General features: G+C 51.0%; 1 protein-coding gene across 2 annotated transcripts in view; it reads right to left on the bottom strand.

Moving 5' to 3' along the window:
• The window catches only part of PASK (PAS domain containing serine/threonine kinase), a 1,318,755-nt gene that overhangs the window by 940,834 nt on the left and 355,462 nt on the right, over positions 1–22,459 (bottom strand). For both annotated transcript variants that reach the window (XM_085634144.1, XM_085634145.1), the window contains exon 7: positions 7,700–7,993. In XM_085634144.1, coding sequence (XP_085490270.1) covers positions 7,700–7,993 — 294 coding nt within the window. The remainder of the gene's footprint in view (positions 1–7,699; positions 7,994–22,459) is intronic.

The following is a 22,459-nucleotide window of genomic DNA, read 5'->3' on the forward strand; positions in this document are numbered from 1 at the left end:
TCCATACCTGAATACAGCATGTCTAGAAGAGACCGCGAAAGCGCTGCCTAGATGAGACCTAAAAAAGAAAACAAGTTACTTACCTTTAACTTTGGTTCTCCAGTATTGGAAACTTTCATAGATCCCCATGCTTGTATCATTCCCCGTCGTCGTAATGGGAGTCCCCGGTATACATAAAATAGCAATAGAAACCATTACCAAAACAGAAACTAGGCCAAGGCCCATTCTTGTTTTGCAACCTATCCACCTCTTTTTGTAAAAAAGACCAAATAAAGTGAACAACCAATCAGATCAGCCTCACACCTTAGAACCCTCCTGAGAGAAGCTCAGAACCTCAGATTTTCGTAGCCGTTGTGTAACCCTACCACTGAAGGTACCAGAGGCTGAGCTTTCCCAGGGGAGGAGGGTAAGTCGCATGGGAATCTATGAAAGTTTCCAATACTGGAGAACCAAAGTTACAGGTAAGTAACTTGTTTTCTTACTCCAAGTATTGGAACTTTCATAGATTCCCATGCTTGTATCAGAGTAGCTAGCAGTTATCAGCACATTTTTGGAACCATGATCATTATAAAATCAAGAACAAAGCAGTAGCACATGTATCATAAAGACAATTTCAATGGTCAATCAACATTCTTAGAAACCATAAAAAATATTGAGACATGAGGTACAAAAATGTGCAAGAGCTGAACAAAAAGTAACATGGAAGGAGGGATGAAAGGGAAAGCTTACCGGTACTGAAAGAGGTTTCTCAGGACTGCCTGGCCCACTGCTGTGTCACTCTTTGTTGCAGAATCCAGGCAGTAATGACTTGTAAATGTGCGAGTAGTGCTCCAGGTCGCTGCCCTGCAGATCTCCCGGATAGGAACTCCGGCAAAGAGGGCTGCCGAAGAAGAAATCGCCCTCGTGGAGTGAGCACGGACCCGTCCTGCCACATGATTACCCGGTGCTCTGTGACAATACTGGATAGCGCTGGTAATCCAAAGAGCAATCCCCTGCTTGGAAAGGGAAAACCCCTTACGGGGACCACTAAAAGACACAAATAGTTGAGGAGACTTCCTGAAGTCCTTAGTACGTTGGAGATAGAATTTCAAGCACCTCTGAATGTCCAGTGAGTGGAGTGCCTTTTCTGCCAGAGTAGTAGGATGAGGGGAAAAAGTTTTGAGCATGACCGGCGCATTCAAAGGAAAGTCTGAAGGCACTTTTGGTATGAAGTTTCGGTTGGTGCGCAGAATCACTGTACCCTTTTTAAACTGGAGAAAAGGTTCCTGAATGGTGAGAGCCTGCAATTCACCCACTTTTCTAGCTGAAGTCAAGGCCAAAAGAAGAGCTACCTTCCAGGAGAGAAATTTCAAATACACCCGGTGAATAGGTTCGAAGGGATCCTTCATAGGCTGGGTAAGAACCAAGCTAAGGTACCAAAGAGGAGGCGGAGACCTTACAGGCGGGAAGACTCTGAAAAGTCCCTTGAGAAACTGTTTCTTGCTGACCAGAGAGAAGGACCTGAGGATGTGCGTCTGAAGCGAGAGATGGTGGCAAGTTGCACCTTGATGGAAGAATGAGCCAGCCCCGATTTTGCTAATGAAAGAATATAAGGAAGAATTTCATGCGGCTCAAAAGAAAAAGGATGGACACCCTTTTGCTGGCACCAAATGCAGAAACGCTTCCACTTCAACTGGTAAGTCTTGTTAGTACTTGGGGCTCGGGCCTGAGAAAGCACCTCCCTACATTCTGTGGAAAGGGTCAAGCCAAGAAATTCTCGCTGCTCAGGAGCCATGCCGACAACTGCAGAGATTGCGGATCCGGATGCCAGACTTGGCCCTGGGACATGCTCAGTAACGAAGGAATCGGCTGCAGTGGAAGTGGAAGGTCCAGGGAAAGGAGATGCAGCTCTGTGAACCAAAACTGTCAGGGCCACGCAGGAGCTATCAAAATCATCTTGCACGGTTCGGCTTTGAGCTTCCTGAGAAGTCTGGGGATCAGAGGAATGGGGGGAGGGGGGGGGGGGGGAAACGTAAACAAATGTGCCTGACCATGCCATCGAAAGCGCATTCCCCAATTGTCCCCGATGGTGCAGCCTGCTTACGTAATATCGGCATTCCTTGTTCTCTGGCGTTGCAAAGAGGTCTATGGCAGGCCTGCCCCATAGGCTAAAAACCTCTTCCAGCGTGGACTGGTCCTGTTCCCATTCGTGGCTGGCCGATTTCAGTCTGCTCAGCGTGTCTGCTGTCTTGTTGAGAACGCCTGGAAGGTGCTCTGCTTTGAGCGATATCCCCTGCTGGATCGCCCATTCCCAAAACTGTCTGAGCCTCGTGACAACAGACGAGATCTGGTGCCGCCTTCCTTGTTTATATAATGCATAGCCGTCATGTTGTCTGTCAGTATTAGAACTGCCGACTGCTGTATCCGCGGAAGAAAAGCCTGTAAGGCTAAGTGAATCGCTCTGAGTTCCAGCAGATTGATATGTAGAAGATGATGTTGGGGCAGCCAACGGCCGCTTAAATGAAGGTCTTGCAAGACTGCTCCCCAGCCCTCTAGCGAGGCGTGAGTAGTAATTATCTGAGAAGCAGGAGTGATCCTGAAGGAGAGACCCTGAGAAATGTTTTCCTCGTTCGTCCACCATGATGCAGAGTTTCTCATGGGCACGGTAATGAAGACTTTGTCTTCGAAAGATCTGTCGACTTGCCGCCTCCTGGAGGGGATGCATCCGCAACCTACAGTGAGGAATCAGAGGAATCCAGGAGGAAATGGACCCTAGGAGAGACTTGTAGAGGCAAACTGAAAGGGACTGTCTTTTTAACAGCAAACGGGCCATAGCCATCAGCTTTTCCTGCCTCTCCTGGGTGGGAAAAGCTTTGTCGATGGACCTGTCCATAATGGCACCCAGAAATCTGGCTGTTCTGGACGGACAGAGGGTCAACTTTTCCAAGTTGAGAGTCAACCCAAGATTGTCGAAAAGGCGTGTGCATGCCACGACTGATTGTTCTGCTGCCTGTTTTGTAGAAGCTTTCAGCAACCAGTCGTCCAGGTAAGGGAAGACCTGTTGTTTTCGTAGAAAAGCTGCCACTGGAGCTAATACCTTTGTAAAGATCCGCGGAGCAGACTGGAGTCCAAAAGGTAGGACCTTGAACTGAAAGTGGCTCTTGGCTACTGTGAAGCAAAGGAACCTCCTGTGGGCAGGATGAATGGATATGTGAAAGTAAGCGTCCTCTAGATCCAATGTGGCCATGTAATCTCCTGAATTGAGAAGACGAAGAATGTCCTGCAGAGAAACCATGTGAAATAATTGTTTGATGATAGGTGTTGAGCTCCCTCAGATCTAGAATAAGGCGCCTGTTTTCTATAGTCTTCTGGACCAGGAAGAATCGGGAGAAGAAACCTTCTCCCCGCTGAGAGAGAGGGACCGGTTCTATCGCTCCTTTGAGGAGCATTTGATGGACTTCCAACCGTAGAAGACGTAGATATTTTGATGCAGTGGCGCGAGGGGGCTTGGAAGGTGGTGTTTAGACAAATTCTAAAGAATGGCCGCATAGAATGATCTTCAGCACCCAACGATCCAATGTTATTTCCTGCCAGTTGTGGAGGTAATTTGAAATTCTGCCTTCCACTGATGTCACAGGAGGAGAAGGAACAGTAGTCAGAGCCAGCAAGCCGCTATTGACGCTTAGAGGCGTCCCTCCCCTGGCGTCCTCGTCTTCCTCTGTTGTTCAATCGAGAGAAAGAGGAGGATTGATTTTGCCGCTGGTAGTAGTTTGGCCGGTAGGATTGTGACTGCGAACCATACGAGGAATACCGCTGCAGTTGGTATCCTCCTCTGTATGTGGTGTTACCTTTCCCTCTGGCTCTTCGGAAGGGAACCTTGCGGTACTGCAGAGTCCCTAAGGATTTTGCGGTTTCCGTGTCCTTTTTAATACCCTGGAGCGCATCATCCACATGCTTCCCAAAGAGCGCTTCCCCATCAAAGTGAAGATCCAAGATCTTGTTTTGGACCTCAGGACGGAACCACGTAGCCCGCAACCAGCCTTGCCGACGAAGGACAGCAGCGCCAGTCAGGGAGCGGAAAGCAGTCGTTGCAATGTCTACAGTCAATGACTTCCGCTGATGTTATCTCGCCCTCTTGAAGAATCTTTTTTGCTTCCTTCTTCCCATCTTCCGGCAACTGGTTCAGATAAGGGGAAAGGTCGCACCACATTTGGCGATCGTAGTGACAAAGTATAGCTAAGGCGTTCGCAGCCCAGATCAACAGACTGGACATGGAGGAAAATCTCTTGCCCGCATTATCAAGGTGTCTGCCCTCTTTATCCGGAGGAATTGTGAGGGGAGCAGAGGGAGTCCTGGACCTCCTCTGGGCAGCTTGAGAGATGACCGAGTCCCGGTTAAGCTGGCTGACCAAACAGGCCGGGCTATCATCTGGAGTCTTATATTTTTTCTCCAGGCGAGGTAGTACCGGAATGATTGTGGCTGGATTTTGCATCACTTTTAACCCTTCATCCCAGACCAACAATAGGTATTGATCGGACGACTTCTTGTAAGGCTCCTTAAAGTCATAAAGGAAACACTCCGATTGCACCGTGGACATGGGCAGTTGGAATCTCTTAGCCGCTCGCTCCATCAAATTATGGAAACCCCATATGTCCCCAGCAGGGGTATCAACAGGTGCTGGCGAAGGAGAAGCCGGATCAGGAATTACATAGTCATCCCATTCTGTGTCTGGATCTGGTATGTCAACGTTGCCCTGGTCCTCATCAGAGGTCATCCTGAACAAAAGGCACGATAGGTGGTGCATCCTGGGCCACAGGTATCGGCTGAGGCTGCAGCAAATGAGGGGTAGTAGGCCGAGGAGGAGAAACAGAAGGAAGTGGCTTCGCACCTGAAGCCGGAGGCTGCATTGCAAATCTCTTCCTATAGTCCATAAGCATAGACTGCAAGTCCGCTAGTAGGGAGGAAGGCATAGAAACCTTCTCCTGTTGGTAGTCCTCCTCATAGTCTGGGAAAGAATCATAGTACTGTTCCTCCACTTATTCCACGTCAGAATCTGTGTCCTGACACTTGACATGTAACTGAGAAGGGCTGTCCGCATAGTCAAACAGACCATCATGCTCCTCAGAACCCTCTTTTTCAAGGAGGAGAGCAGGAGGTAGAGGAGTCACCCTCCTGGGAGAAGTCATCGCAGGTGTAATCTCGCGCTTCTTGACCGAATTTTTTTCCATCGTCGACAAGGTCGTCAACGGGGCCGTCGACAGGAGAATCGTCGTCGAAGAAATGGACATCGTCGACGCAGTCATCGTCAAGACTGTCGTCACCACAGCCATCATCGTGCATGCCGTCATCATCATCGTCGTCATCCTCGTCGACGACGACATAGCCACCACCAGCGTCGAAGTCGTCGAGGAGGAACCCTGAAGCGCCAGCATCGGAGACAATTAAATCACCGTCGACGAGCCCGTCGACGGAGCCAAAGTAGAAGTAAAAGACTGTACCTTTGAAGATTTCGTCGACGGAGTCGTCGTCGATGATGGGACTTTCTTCACAGATTTTACCTCAGAACAGACTGAGGAGGGCTTTTTGAAAGTCTTTTGAGCCGCAGGAGGAGAAGATGGAGGAACAGAGCTGGATTTCCTCTCAGACATCACTCCTTTCGATAGTCCTTCCCTCTCCTTTACACCTTGGTGAGGACATTTGCCAGGACTACGCCTTTCAAACCTACGAGAGGTCTTTTTTAAGGTCTTACCAGGACGTTCTTCAGAAGGTGAAGGAGACACTCTACCCCTTTTTAAAGACCTTCTGAAAGATGAAGCAGAAGATCCCTCCTCACAGTCACTGGATACAAGCTCCTTTCTTGACTTGAGGTTCTGGAGCCAGGTTAGCAGACGCCCTTCACGGTCTCGCAGTCTTCGTGGAAAAAGTGCGGCATATTTTACAGTCTGCTGCCTTATGGTCTGGGTACAGACAGTAAATACAATCTTTGTGTTTGTCCTCTACATATAACCTCTTCTTAGCACAGTTGGCACAGGCTTTAAAGAGGGCTTTCTTCTCCTTATCAGACATCTTGACACGAAGTCCAAGCAGGTTTTAAAGAAAAAACAGGTGAAAAAACTCTAGAATTCAGGTTAACAGGAAAAAACTGAGCAGAGCTCAGTGGAGACTCCCTTGTACAACGTGCAGTAGAAAATCTAAGGTTCTGAGCTTCTCTCAGGAGGGTTCTAAGGGGTGAGGCTGATCTGATTGGTTGTTCACTTTATTTGGTCTCCTTTATAAAAAGAGGTGGATAGGTTGCAAAACAAGAAAGGGCCTAGGCCTAGTTTCTGTTTTGGTAATGGTTTCTATTGCTATTTTATGTATACCATGCACTCCCATTCCGACGACGGGGAATGATACAAGCATGGGAATCTATGAAAGTTCCAATACTGGGGTAACAAAACATTACATCAGCTGTCTGAAATGATTTTGCTGCTTACATTTGTTTACTTGCTCACTGTGCCGTAGGATCTACGTTGCGCCTCACTAATACGACCTAACAAGGTAAAAACCAGTCATGAGCTACTTCGTGTCCCTGATAACAGGATACGTCCCACCGGTTCTGGCTGGACTATTTCTACTGCAGCAGGACCACAGATGAATTGTATGGATGAGGTTGTACCGTGTCTGGAGTGACAAATGTGGCAAAATAACGATGGACTGGAATAGTGACAGAGTGAGTGCTAGTGGCTCAAACATTTCCAAGCATTCCATCTTTCATCTTTAGTTATATATTGCAATGATTGTACCAGTGGCATGATGCAGCTTACAGACTTTGCCCTCTGAAGAATTCATTAGCATTTATATTTGAACAATAAGTAATGCTTAGCATTAGCTTATTCAGAGCAAGCATTACAACTACAATCACAAATGTTCATTCCCTTTCTTTCGCTGGTGACACTTTTAACGCTTATTGTTGTAGTATTTAATGTATTAACTTATCATAATTTCTCCAATATTTAGAGTAGCGTAGGAAGTAGCCATAGCACTCTCACCCTTAATTATGCAACTCTATATAGTGGTACCTAGGTGAGTATCTGTGGTATAAGAATCTTAATCACCAGCCTAAAAGCAGACACTAACACTTTGCTAGCATTCATCACAAGCTGGTTATATTCTCTATTAGTACAGGAAGAGCTGATACTACACCTCACTAATTCCCAAGTGATGTACTATCGCATTCCAGTAACGCTATAATATCCTGGCAGCATTGCAGTACATCTGTGTGCATTATGCTTTTTTGATTTGGAATATAACTATCAAACATTGTATCCCAAAATGCTAACATTCTCAAGTCTACTTGTCACCAAGATTTCAGCTTCAAAGCATAGTAACAAAATAGACCAAAAGTGACCACATAAGCTTCCAGCAAACTGATCTCACTAAACACCAAGTAAAAAAGCTTCAATCTCCAAGAGACACTTGTAACAGCTTACCAAGAGAGGCGATTACTCAGCATGCCCAATATCTTTTATTGGCCTATCGTGAAAGAATCAGCTGTAGCAGAAACAAGAGAGCTCGATATCAATAACGTTTAATCACTGCGCTTTCTGCTAAAATTAAGATTGGTCAAGACATGTACATCTTTTATATATCTTATCAGCATAAGTAGAATGAAACTTGGAATCTAGACCAATAGGTGGCCCATGCCCCATCAGTACCACACCACCTGATAAAAGCTCACCTTCCCTAGTAGTTCTTGTCGATTATATCCAAACAGCGTTAGAGAAAAGTAGTTGTTGATGCCGTAGATTGTTGCATCCGCATAGAGCGTGATTAAGCCGCTGACACTAGTGAAGACCCATATGGTTGCTGTGTAAGTTACACCCATTAATGGCACATTCTGAGATTCATCTGAAGACAAGTCCTTGGCTGCTGGATTTGCTTTCTCATCAGAGACAGTCGCTTTCAGTTTCAAGCTCAAAGGGAAAGTAGTGCCTTCTCGAGCCAGGCCTACAACTCGTTGAAGTTTCAAGGCCTGCAAGAGAGAAAAAAAGTATCATTAGTGATCTCAGGTGCTAGAAAGCTGTAATGAGAGACATTACAGATACAAAATGCTTAATAGATTCCTGGGCTTAATCTCAAGTTGCTAGTCACTTCTAGAATCAACCATGAATTGACAGGACAGTAATAAACTGATATTAACGCCGTTGCCCTACAACTTGTGGACTTTGTGTTCTAATGGATTTTACTATTAGTTTTCCACTTTATACCCTTTTACTACTGCTGCATTTTATTACACTTGCCAACTTCATCCTGAAGCATCCAATTTACAAACACTATGCCTAGTTTTCAGCCCTCTGAATGATCTGGCCAATCCCCCTCTCACTCACTTTCAAGACTAAATTTCCAGCTCCCACTGCCACAAAAAGTGTTAGCAATATACTAGGCACGAAAAAAAAAACATAAAGTGCCTAACTCATTAGAATCCTAAATAACACTACCTGAGAAGTCAACAGAAGTCTGAATGAGCAAAGCACAAGAAAAGACATGGTGTGGCACATGCCGATACGTGGAAATGGATTCCACAACAAAACAGCAGTGACCTGGTACAAAAGGACATTGGCACAGAGTCTGAGGTAACTATGAAACTATCATTGCATTCTAACAAGCAGTGATCAAACTTATCTCTAATTTCTGGTGTAGGTGCAGCAGTGCAGCTAGACACCTGGCTGGTGAAACCAGGGCCAAATGAAATGATTTCTGTTACTGCAAACCAATGCTATTGTTTTCTAGCTCTGCCTCAATTCCCATTTCTGGAGTGCACCAAAGTAGAGTCTGGTACAAAAATAACTAACCTGAAAATTGCTAAAAAGTTAGTGGTCTTCTGATAGCAGAGGGTACGCCTCAAAGCGATTAAAAGTGTTATCCCTGAGAGCATTTTTGTCATTAAAGGGTTGATCTGAAAGAAGGTTCCTTCAGACAAGTCTGAGAAAAAGAAGAGGAAATGAGGAGTCTGTGCAATCTAGGGAAATGTGAAATGACTTCAATTATCCAGATGAATAACAAAGGCTTGATAACCTAGGAAGACCCAAAAATCGAAGGTTTATTTGATAGTCAACAAGGGAAGAATTATCATATTCTAAGAAGTTGTTGCCTATGGAGAACTTGACATTGACGCAAGATTACGGAAAGTCGTTAAAACAGATAATCGGCCCAGCAACAGTGAAAATGCATTCCAACAGGTTCCCAGACATCATCTCCAACATGAAGCAGGGGTGAAAGCCAATTCAAGAGCTCAGCAAGGTTTTATGGTTTCAATCTTTTTATTGGTGTATAGTCAAAACAACAACAACCATCTATATCCAGCAGCTGGTGGGGAGCAGAAAAAACATTATAGAAAATATAGAGAGGAATAGAGGATGGTGTTACTTAGGAAAGATATAGAGTAAGTAAAGTAAAGAGAACCTCGACAGCCAGGAGGAGCAATAGCTCAGATTAGTGGGGAATGGGGCAACGATATGCAATGCAAATCCCAGGAGGGTGTATCACTCACGTACTTGGGCAGCACCAGCGAGTCGAAGAACACGCAAATACCGTGGGCAGGTTAGTTCATGGAATTCTGTCGCTAAAAAGTCTATGGTTGAACCCCATGTCCTATCAAAGCGCGGTAGTGTGTGCGTTATGCTTGCTGTCAGTTTTTCCATGCCCACTATCTCCCACAACTTATGTATCCAATTCGGAATCCTTTCTGCCCCCCATCTAGCAATTAAGACCTGCTTGCCAGCCCCCAGAGACAAGGTGATAGCCCTGCCAGGGAGGATTTAAGAGGGTAGGTTAGGGCATTCGGTAGTCCTAATAGCATATAGCTAGGGAACTGAGGTAGATCCGTGTCATAGATGTTATTTATGTCGGTCAGTACTGCCTCCCAAAATCATTACATTTCCAACCAAATAGTTCCAGAACTCCCTGCTGCAGCGATACTACTAGACGGCGAAAAGGCGTTCGATTTGCTAGAGTGGCCCTTTCTATATGCTACGCTGAGCAAACTAGGCTTTCCCTGGGGTATACAAATCCAGTGGATGGGCTCCAGGTCAATGGCGAGCTCACAGATCAATTTGCTTTATCGCAGGGTACCAGACAGGGCTGCCCCATTTCACCCCTACTGTTCATTATTGTCATGGACCAGCTTGTGTGCCATCTTCAGGAACGCCACTTGCAACGGGGGCTTAGATTTCACCGTGGAGATGATGTTCTATTGTTTGTCCGCGAACCCGAAACTAACCTTCCTCCACTCCTCCGGGAAGTTGTGCGGTTTGGAGTTTTCTCTAGGCAGGTGTCGGAGAGTGCCTAGAGTCACTGAGACCTTAACCGATGGTTCCCTTGAACCCCCCGTTCTTTCTTCGTTCCAGCCCTCTGGTGGTTACGACATCCCCGCCACAAACCAGGAAGCAGACGCGGATTGGCCTGTTCCTCCCACCCCTTTCTTCATGGGGGCGGAGTCCCGCGCCCCCGAGACCAATAGGAAGGAGCCTCCAAATGACGTGGACGGAACGTCGAACCCGGAAGAGAACGAGTGCCGACTGACCCAACCGACGGAGACGCGGAAACCAGTGCTGGAAGCCCGTCTGGAGTCCGGTGCGAGAGGAGAGGACCAAAGCAATCGCGAGGAGGACGCAGCGCCCAGCCACGGCCCCACGGGAGGGACGTGGCTCGAACAGGTGCGTGCCAGAGTTCGGGGGATCGGGAGCGGGGTGGGAGCAAGGAAAACGGCAGGGTAGAGAAGGGGCAAGGTGTTAAACCTTCCGGGAGAACTCGAGGTTCCCTTTTCCCCACGCCTACGCCTCTAACCCCCCTTTTTCTGCTTCTGGTGATGGTCCTGTTCCATATCCTTCACGCTGAGACCCTCACTCCGAATATATGAAACTTCCAACACGGGTGTAACCCTAGTTATAGGCTGTGGTACCCTAAAGCACTGACCAGTGCCTTTCTTCTTTTGTGTTCAGTTTCTGGCCCGACTCCGCATCACAAACCAACGAGAGGGGATCACGTGCCAACTTACCCAGGAAAGTAGAAGAACCGTGATCCCATATCTACCTTGGCGGCAGATAGACGTCGACGGAGACAACTACACCGTTCCTTTTGTTTATTTGTTTACTGTCCGTGAATCAAAAATAAGAAATAAGGGGACACGGCGCCCATTCCAAATATCCTCGTGATCCGTCTCTCTATAACATCCCACAGCAGGTTATAAATTGGACTAAATCCGAAATATTTCCACTGACCGACGCCACGCTTCCCCTTACTCTGGACTTCCCCCTGAGCTGGTGTGACGACCCCTCCCGCTATCTTGGTATTGTTTTACATCAAACTGCATTGGATGTTATCCGCCCCAATTACGGTCCCACTATTGATCGGCTATCATCCGGCTAGCGACCCTTGACCTTCCTGGTAGGTCGCCCCCCGCTGCAGCTCCGCCATCACCCCTGCTGTCTCTGCTGCCGCCGGTGATATCTAGGCCCTCCACCACCCGCAGGCTTCCACCTGCGCCTCATCCCTGGTGGCCAGTGGTGGCCTAAGGTTCGTTCCGCTGTTGCCTGTAGCTTGCGTTGCCTGTCTGCCCACTCCTTCTTCTGTGCCCCCCTGCCCCCCGCTCGCTTCCGTGCCCCCTTCCGATTTCCGTACCCCTCGCCAACCTCTGTGCCCCCTTCTATTCAGTACCACTGACCTCTGTGCCCCTCTGATTTTGTGCTTTTGTAAATCTGTGCCCCTCTGATTTTGTGCTTTTGTAATTCTGTGCCCCTCTGATTTTGTGCTTTTGTAATTCTGTGCCCCTCTGATTTTGTGCTTTTGTAATTCTGTGCCCCCTCCTCGAGTCCATGCCCCGCGCCGGTCTCCTTTCCCCCGTCCCCGCCGCTGCATCCCCTGCGGCCCCGCCCCCTCCGCGCCCATTCGCTCCACCCGTCCCTCGCCTCCCGCCTCCCAGCTGCTCCCCCCTCCCCATATATGGCAGCCGCTGCGCGGTGAGGAGAGCGACCCTTGACCTTCCTGGTAGGTCGCTCCCCCCCGCTGCAGCTCCGCCGTCACCCCCGCTGTCTCTGCTGCCGCCGGTGATATCGAGGCCCTCCACCACCCGCAGGCTTCCACCTGCGCCTTATCCCTGGTGGCCAGTGGTGGCCTAAGGTTCGTTCCGCTGTTGCCTGTTGCTTGCGTTGCCTATCTGCCCACTCCTTCTTCTGTCCGCCCCTGCCCCCTCTCGCCGCTTGCTTCCATGCCCCCTTCCGATTTCCGTACCCCTCGCCAACCTCTGTGCCCCCTTCTATTCTGTACCACTGACCTCTGTGCCCCTCTGATTTGTGCTTTTGTAATTCTGTGCCCCTCTGATTTTGTGCTTTTGTAATTCTGTGCCCCCTCCTCGAGTCCGTGCCCCGCGCCGGTCTCCTTTCCCCCGTCCCTGGCGCTGCATCCCATGCGGACCCGCCCCCTCCGCGCCCATTTGCTCCACCTGTTCCTCGCCTCCTGCCTCCCAGCTGCTCCTCCCTCCCCACCTCCCCACCTCCCCGTATAAGGCGGCCGTGCCGCCTAAGGCAAGTCCATCTGCGCCTGGACCGCGCCCAACGCCAGAACCCCTGGCCCCCGCCGCAGCCACGAAGACCGCCTCCGCTACGACGCCAACACCCTTGTCGCTCTCAACCCAGGAAGGACCCACACCTGCTGCAAGGCCGCCCCGAGGCGCACACACGGCCCCTTCACCTGCCGGAACTGCAGCTTCTCCTGCCGCGAAAGCGCCAAGACGCCTGCCACGACGGAACCCAACCAGCTTAGATGCATCCTGATCCACACCCGCTCCGCACACAAACACGCCGTCGAACTCTGGGACCTACTCGACCGGACGTCGCCTTCCTGACCGAGACCTGAATGAACAAAACTTCCTCGCCAGATATCGCCATAGCCATCCCAGACGGGTACAAGATCACCCGCAGAGACCGTACCAACAGGGCTGGAGGAGGAATCGCCATCGTCCACAAAAACACCATCAGGGTCTCAACAAACACCAACGACACCCTCAGCACCGCCGAACACATGCACTTCCAGATCCACACAGACCCCGAGACCACCCTAAGAGGCACCCTCGTCTACAGACTGCCAGGACCCCGGCCTCAATTCTGCGACTCCATCGCCGACCTCATCAGCACGCACGCGCTGACGTCCACCGACTACATCCTCCTCGGAGACCTGAACTATGAACCTGGAGAACAACAACGACGGCAACTCCTCCACCCTGATCGACAACCTCAGACTGAAACAGTTCGTCACGAAGCCGACCCACATCGCCGGCCACACGCTAGATGCCATCTTCTCCTCAAGCCCCCCACGTCACCTTCAGCCACGCTTCCGAATTCACCTGGACAGACGACCACTGCATCCACTTCTCCTTCCGAAAACCCCTCACACACCACCGCACACTACAGACCCCCCGCCGCTGCTGGGGCAAAGTCACCCAAGAACAACTACAGACAAGCCTCGCGCTCAACCCTCCGACGAACCCCACCAACCCCGATGAGGGTGCTCTCACCCTCGAACGCTGGATAAACGACTGTGCCAACACCGTCGCCCCGCTGAAAAATCCCACCAGCAGAGACACCAGCAGAAGAGTCAGCTGATTCACCCCAGAACTCCTCGACTCAAAACGCACCTGCCGGAAACTGGAAAACATATGACACAGCAACAAGACGCCAGACAGCCGCACTGCCCACAAAGACGCCATCCGCAACCACCACCACCACCTCATCAAGACTGCCAAAAGGACCTCCTTCACAGACCGCCTTGACAACAACACACACAACAGCAAGGAGCACTTCACCATCGTGAAGGAACTCTCCAATCCCAGCTCCAACGCCAACGACATCCCACCATCGCAAGCCCTGTGCGACTCCCTCGCCACCTTCTTTCACTGGAAAATCACCGACATCCCTAACAGCTTCAGACCCCGGACGACCCCGCCGACTGCGCCGCAACGAACCCACCGCACCCCACCGCCCACGACACCCTGACAACCTGGGCCAACGTGAGCATCGAGGACACAATCAAGACCATGGGAACAATCCACTCCGGATCCCCGTCCGACCCTCTCCCGCACCACATCTTCAACAAAGCCAGCAATTCCATTGCACCCCACCTGCACAAAATCATCAACCTCTCCTTCGAGACCGCCACTTTCCCTGATAACTGGAAGCACGCAGAGATCAACGCCCTACTGAAGAAACTCAAGGCGGATCCGAGCGACCTCAAGAACTTCCGACCCATCTCCCTGCTTCCGTTCCCAGCAAAGGTCATCGAGAAGATAGTTAACACCCAGCTCACCCGTCATCTCGAAGACAACAACATCCTGGACCCGTCCCAATCAGGATTCCGCAGCAACCACAGCACCGAGACCGCCCTCATCGCCGCCACAGGCAACATCAGGATCCTGCTAGACAACGGCGAGACGGCGGCCCTCATCCTCCTGGACCTCTCCACCGCCTTCGACACCGTCTGCCACCGCACACTACGCACGCGCCTCCACGACGCAGGGATCCGAGACAAGGCCCTGGACTGGACCACCTCCTTCCTCTCTGGCAGAACTCAGAGAGTCCGCCTCCCCCCGTTCCGATCCGATGCCTCCGAGATCATCTGCGGCGTCCCTCAAGGATCTTCCCTCAGCCTGACGCTGTTCAACGTCTACATGGCACCACTAGCACGCATCGCCCGACAGCACGACCTCAACATAATCTACTACGCCGACGACACTCAGCTGATCTTCTCCCTCACCAAGGACCCCCTCACCACCAAATCCAACCTCCACCAGGGAATGAAGGCTGTCGCAGACTGGATGGAGGACAGCCGCCTCAAACTGAACACAGACAAGACGGAAATCCTCATCCTCTGGTCCAACCCCTCCGCATGGGTCGACTCTTGGTGGCTCACGTCACTGGGGTCCCCCCCGGCCCCCACCGACCACGCACGCAACCTGGGAGTCATCCTCGACTTGAAACTCTCCATGACCAAACAAGTCAACGCAGTCTCCTCCACCTGTTTCAACACCCTCCGCATGCTCCGCAAGATCTACAGATGGATCCCGACAAACACGAGGAAAACAGTCACCCAGGCCCTAGTCAGCAGCAGACTCGACTACGGAAACGCCCTCTACGCCGGAGCCTTGTCCAAGCTCATCAACAGACTACAGAGAATCCAGAACGCCTCAGCACGCCTGATCCTCGACATCCCACGCCGTGACCACATCACCCCCCACCTGAGGAACCTGCACTGGCTCCCCGTCGACAAAAGAATCTCCTTCAAGCTCCTGATCCACGCACACAAGGCACTCCACAAAACCGGCCCAGCCTATCTCAACAGTCGACTCTCCTTCTACGTACCCAACAGGAAACTCTGCTCCGCTGACCACGCCCTGGCCACGGTCCCACGCATCCGGAGAACTACTTTCGGAGGTAGATCCTTCTCCCATCGCGCCGCCAGGACCTGGATCACCCTCCCCCTCTACCTGCGACAAACTGAAGACCTGCTGACCTTCAGGAGACAACTTAAGACCTGGCTCTTTGACCGATAGCAGCAGCACCCCCCCCCCCACCCCCCCACCAGCGCCTTGAGACCCTCACGGGTATGTAGTGCGCTTTACAAATTAAGTGATTGATTGATTGATTGATCCCAAATTGACAGGTGGATAAAACTCCTGCTATCAATCGCCAGCAAGATTGCCATTATCAAAATGGTAGTATTGCCTTGTTTTTTTGTATCTTTTCCTTAATATCCCCATCCCCCTTACATCCAAATTCTTCGATACGCTTCGGTGTATGCTCTCACTAGATTGATCTGTGTTGGTGTGCAGGCACGTATTAGTTGGCAGACCATAACCATGCCCTTTCAATGTGGAGGATTTGGTGTCCCAGACCTCTATTTGTACTATTTAGTTGCACAAGCATACTATGCGTACTATTGGTACCATCCGGATGCGAGTCTACAATACCAGAAACCCGAGTGGTCACAGGCTCGCCCCTATTCTGTTATTCTGTCCTGACCATTATAACCCCACAGTCTTACTAGATCACCAACAGAGATACAAACACTACATACCACATACTGGGCCTGGGTGAAACTACATCGTTATCTACATGCTGAACGCCTTTATTCCCCACACTTGCTGCTTCTAGACAACCCATGGCTAATCCCAACCACCGAAACCTTGACTAGACAAACACTGTCCCGCTGTGGGCTTCATACTATAGGACACTTGTTTCGTGATACCCAATTACGATCCAATTACGATCCATGTCAGATCTTGCAGATGGACACAACAGATCCTCTATGGACAGATTCCTTCTACATAGAAAGCGCGTTTCCATATATGCCAAGCTACATTCCTCGGCAGCAGAGCCAAAGGACTTCCCCCTGCTCTACCTTGTTATTACATCTGCCAGTAGTGCCCAACTGGTCTCCCGTTTATACCACTTGCCCAGATGCTTCGACCGCGGAGTGGAGGGGCGGAGCACGTACAGTGGGGGAGAGACACTTGGGACAACTCCTATCACACAAGATATGGTTATATTGTTGTGAGCAGTCCCGTTTCGTATCTAGCAATTACAGACATAAACTCGTCCACTTTAAATACCTGCATGGAGCCTACATTACACCGAACCTACTGGCCAAGATGGACCCCTCTAAATCTCATGGCTGCCCTAGGCCCACGACCGAGTAGGCTGACTTCATACATTTCGCATGGATTTGCCCACCGGTCTTAGCATACTGGGAGTCAGTCTTTTGACATCTTGCTTTAATGATTGACTCTGAGCCAACCCCCTCCCCACTGCTGGCACTGTTGGGATACGCAAAAACATTGGGTACTGGCATTAGGTGTCTTTCTGCCATTGCCCTACTCCTTGCTAAGAGGCAGATTTCCAGACATTGGGGTAGCCCTGCAGTTCCATCAGTTAAGGCCTGGATGAGGGAATTAGTGTGTTGCGACACCACTAGCGATATATATGCAACGCTTCTGCCTCCCTCCTCTTGGCCCAAAAAACATTTGGCAACCACTCCTTTCCTATCCGTTGCTCCACCCCGAGGAGACTGACTGAAATCGGGCACTCCTGACCCGATCAGTCAACTCAAATGCAGTGGTGAGCATGGTCATGGTGACTTACATACTGTGGCATGCAGGAATTACATTTCACGATGTGATGATATCGTCCCGCTGTTTCTTTCTCTGTAGACTCGAACTGCCTGACTTTGCTTTTTGTTGTCTGTTTCGTCAATTTATTGTATGGACCCTTAGTATGCTCCTGTGCTGTTTTAGACTACTTAAAACACTGTGTTCGACATTTCATTATGATCTTTTTATTTGTATATAGTCCAGGGCTCGAGTCGGGGTACCACGCGGGTGGACGGCGTCCCCCCAATTATTTTACCGGGAGCTCGATAACTGGAGCAAATGGAGCCACACATTCACTCTTTGGCCTCTCTGGGGCGAGATCAGAGCTCATTCAGAACGCTGCTCGCACGCTGGCTTCTCTGATGCAATCGCATCTAAGGAATGAGCGAGGGGAGGCAATGAGTTTGATGGTGCAAGCCACCTTTCGTGATGTCTCTTCCTGTCGTGACGTCAGCATCCCCCCACTTCTTTTTTAGGACTTATGCCCTGGTATATACCCTGTATTTTTAGTCATAAAAAAAAGCCTTCCAACCTCTCTGCTCCCAGGGGAGCTCCCAGCACGGGGCCGGCTCACACGGCAGGCAAGACCATTCTCTCCTTCCAGTGCAGACTCTTCTTGCTGATCCACCACTTGTGCCAGACATGCGGGCCGTCCCCAATAGGGGGTGGCCGGTGGGCTCCTCACTTCAGGCCACGATCAGGCCCGGCACTGTCACTCTCCAGGCAGCTGCACAGGGCCTCAGGACCACTCACTTCCCTTTGCCCAGGTAAGCACTGCTGCCTTAGACCAGCTCAACCCCAGGCTCACCTTCAGGGCCCCAGGAGGGCCAGCGCTCAGCAGAGATCCTCTGTCGCGCTTGATGCTCTTGTCATGCGGTAGGCCTCAAATGTTGTTCGAGGATCGACTGCCACACCAGGCCTCGGAGCCGCAAGCCGCCTCCCATGGGTGCTACTTGCGCAGGGCACGGCTGACAAGGCAGGCAAGACCGTCCTCCCTCACCAGTGGCGACACTGTTCGCTGGCCCGCAACTTGCGCCCGCCAGGCGGCCCGTCCCCCAAGGGGGAGCGGACAGGCTCCTCACCTAAGGCTCAGGCAGGCCCAGCCCAGTCCCTGGGGCAGACTTCACCCCCGCCGGATCTCTGCAGGGTCCGAAAAGTCAGCCTTTCATCACCGCCATCAATCCCTGGGGCCCGGCCACCAACGGGGCAAACCGGGGGTCTGCGGTCTGGTCCTCCTCCGCCGCTTCAGGAGGGGCCCACCATGGGCTGCCACCACGAGAGCCTCACCGGCAGTGGCAAAGCGGCAGCAGAACGGTCTGTCCGCGCCCGCCGCGACACGGCCATCGAGCTCCCACCACACTCCTGTGGGGCGCTCTGCTACGTGGGAGCCTTCAACAGCCTCGGAACACCGGCTCGTGTGACTGCTTTCGGCCTCGGTCGGCGGAGCGCCGAAAGCAAGCTGCTACACCGCCACCATATTGGCCACGTCCTCACTCAGCAAGGTTTTAAAACTTCGGAAGGCATAAGAATCAACACTAGTTGTGGTATCTTGTATTCGTTGCCATGCATCTTTCCTGCTTCCCTGCCTTGCTGCTCAGCCAGAGTGTATGTGTTCTGTGTGGATGTGTTGTAGAATGCTGGTGCATGTGATGTAATGGAATGTTGGGGATGCCTGGTGGATGAGTGTCAGTTGGAAGGATGGGCTGAGCAGCAAGGGAGCTGCTCCTGGTGGGGTTCATATATGCTGATCTTACCATCTACAATCTTAATCAATAAACCATCTTCATTTGATTTACATCTCGGCATGAATGGATTTATTTATATTATAACATTTGGCGACGATCTGGGATCACCTACATGTACCTGATGGATTACAAAAATTGAATTCTGAAGAAGTTACAAGGCAAATTCAAGAACCTTTTGAAATTTCAAGCCAACTGCAAGTATCCCTTGAAACTACAAAAAAACGATTTCCAAGACAAGGTAAAGAACATTTCTAAATTTCCTGAAACATTTATTATAGCATACTGGCACCCCTGAGAGCCCCACCAGTGACCTCTTCACCGGTCGCCCATTTCCTAAGAGTGCCAGTCCCTGCTGTAATTTCATTCTCCTGCTGCCTGCCTTTACGCTGCTGCCAACTACCTGCTTGTAAGCTCGCTTTCTCCTGCCGTGATTATCTACTTCTAAGTTCCGTGACACACCGAGACCCCACAAGAGCTTCATCATCGCTGCTTTTCCCTTCGTGTTTGTGAGGTGTATTTTGAAGGAGTCGGCAGTGTCGGGTGTTGTCGTCTGGCAGAGGGCGGATTTGTTGGGCATTGGATCTGAAGTAATTTTCATGCATGAGGAGCATTTGGAGCACCATAAGCTGATTTGTTCTTTCGCGACCCATTTGTGTCTTTAATTTTTGCCGCTTTTGACCTTTCCAGTGACATTTCAAAATTACAGGTCAAAAGGTGATCGGCGCACAGGCTCGCCCCTATTCTGTTATTCTGTCCTGACCATTATAACCCCACAGTCTTACTAGATCACCAACAGAGATACAAACACTACATACCACATACTGGGCCTGGGTGAAACTACATCGTTATCTACATGCTGAACGCCTTTATTCCCCACACTTGCTGCTTCTAGACAACCCATGGCTAATCCCAACCACCGAAACCTTGACTAGACAAACACTGTCCCGCTGTGGGCTTCATACTATAGGACACTTGTTTCGTGATACCCAATTACGATCCAATTACGATCCATGTCAGATCTTGCAGATGGACACAACAGATCCTCTATGGACAGATTCCTTCTACATAGAAAGCGCGTTTCCATATATGCCAAGCTACATTCCTCGGCAGCAGAGCCAAAGGACTTCCCCCTGCTCTACCTTGTTATTACATCTGCCAGTAGTGCCCAACTGGTCTCCCGTTTATACCACTTGCCCAGATGCTTCGACCGCGGAGTGGAGGGGGCGGAGCACGTACAGTGGGGGAGAGACACTTGGGACAACTCCTATCACACAAGATATGGTTATATTGTTGTGAGCAGTCCCGTTTCGTATCTAGCAATTACAGACATAAACTCGTCCACTTTAAATACCTGCATGGAGCCTACATTACACCGAACCTACTGGCCAAGATGGACCCCTCTAAATCTCATGGCTGCCCTAGGCCCACGACCGAGTAGGCTGACTTCATACATTTCGCATGGATTTGCCCACCGGTCTTAGCATACTGGGAGTCAGTCTTTTGACATCTTGCTTTAATGATTGACTCTGAGCCAACCCCCTCCCCACTGCTGGCACTGTTGGGATACGCAAAAACATTGGGTACTGGCATTAGGTGTCTTTCTGCCATTGCCCTACTCCTTGCTAAGAGGCAGATTTCCAGACATTGGGGTAGCCCTGCAGTTCCATCAGTTAAGGCCTGGATGAGGGAATTAGTGTGTTGCGACACCACTAGCGATATATATGCAACGCTTCTGCCTCCCTCCTCCTGGCCCAAAAAACATTTGGCAACCACTCCTTTCCTATCCGTTGCTCCACCCCGAGGAGACTGACTGAAATCGGGCACTCCTGACCCGATCAGTCAACTCAAATGCAGTGGTGAGCATGGTCATGGTGACTTACATACTGTGGCATGCAGGAATTACATTTCACGATGTGATGATATCGTCCCGCTGTTTCTTTCTCTGTAGACTCGAACTGCCTGACTTTGCTTTTTGTTGTCTGTTTCGTCAATTTATTGTATGGACCCTTAGTATGCTCCTGTGCTGTTTTAGACTACTTAAAACACTGTGTTCGACATTTCATTATGATCTTTTTATTTGTATATAGTCCAGGGCTCGAGTCGGGGTACCACGCGGGTGGACGGCGTCCCCCCAATTATTTTACCGGGAGCTCGATAACTGGAGCAAATGGAGCCACACATTCACTCTTTGGCCTCTCTGGGGCGAGATCAGAGCTCATTCAGAACGCTGCTCGCACGCTGGCTTCTCTGATGCAATCGCATCTAAGGAATGAGCGAGGGGAGGCAATGAGTTTGATGGTGCAAGCCACCTTTCGTGATGTCTCTTCCTGTCGTGACGTCAGCATCCCCCCACTTCTTTTTTAGGACTTATGCCCTGGTATATACCCTGTATTTTTAGTCATAAAAAAAAGCCTTCCAACCTCTCTGCTCCCAGGGGAGCTCCCAGCACGGGGCCGGCTCACACGGCAGGCAAGACCATTCTCTCCTTCCAGTGCAGACTCTTCTTGCTGATCCACCACTTGTGCCAGACATGCGGGCCGTCCCCAATAGGGGGTGGCCGGTGGGCTCCTCACTTCAGGCCACGATCAGGCCCGGCACTGTCACTCTCCAGGCAGCTGCACAGGGCCTCAGGACCACTCACTTCCCTTTGCCCAGGTAAGCACTGCTGCCTTAGACCAGCTCAACCCCAGGCTCACCTTCAGGGCCCCAGGAGGGCCAGCGCTCAGCAGAGATCCTCTGTCGCGCTTGATGCTCTTGTCATGCGGTAGGCCTCAAATGTTGTTCGAGGATCGACTGCCACACCAGGCCTCGGAGCCGCAAGCCGCCTCCCATGGGTGCTACTTGCGCAGGGCACGGCTGACAAGGCAGGCAAGACCGTCCTCCCTCACCAGTGGCGACACTGTTCGCTGGCCCGCAACTTGCGCCCGCCAGGCGGCCCGTCCCCCAAGGGGGAGCGGACAGGCTCCTCACCTAAGGCTCAGGCAGGCCCAGCCCAGTCCCTGGGGCAGACTTCACCCCCGCCGGATCTCTGCAGGGTCCGAAAAGTCAGCCTTTCATCACCGCCATCAATCCCTGGGGCCCGGCCACCAACGGGGCAAACCGGGGGTCTGCGGTCTGGTCCTCCTCCGCCGCTTCAGGAGGGGCCCACCATGGGCTGCCACCACGAGAGCCTCACCGGCAGTGGCAAAGCGGCAGCAGAACGGTCTGTCCGTGCCCGCCGCGACACGGCCATCGAGCTCCCAGCCACACTCCTGTGGGGCGCTCTGCTACGTGGGAGCCTTCAACAGCCTCGGAACACCGGCTCGTGTGACTGCTTTCGGCCTCGGTCGGCGGAGCGCCGAAAGCAAGCTGCTACACCGCCACCATATTGGCCACGTCCTCACTCAGCAAGGTTTTAAAACTTCGGAAGGCATAAGAATCAACACTAGTTGTGGTATCTTGTATTCGTTGCCATGCATCTTTCCTGCTTCCCTGCCTTGCTGCTCAGCCAGAGTGTATGTGTTCTGTGTGGATGTGTTGTAGAATGCTGGTGCATGTGATGTAATGGAATGTTGGG

This window comes from Triturus cristatus, chromosome 11, assembly GCF_964204655.1.
Source record: "Triturus cristatus chromosome 11, aTriCri1.1, whole genome shotgun sequence".
Classification (NCBI taxonomy): Eukaryota; Metazoa; Chordata; class Amphibia; order Caudata; family Salamandridae; genus Triturus; species Triturus cristatus.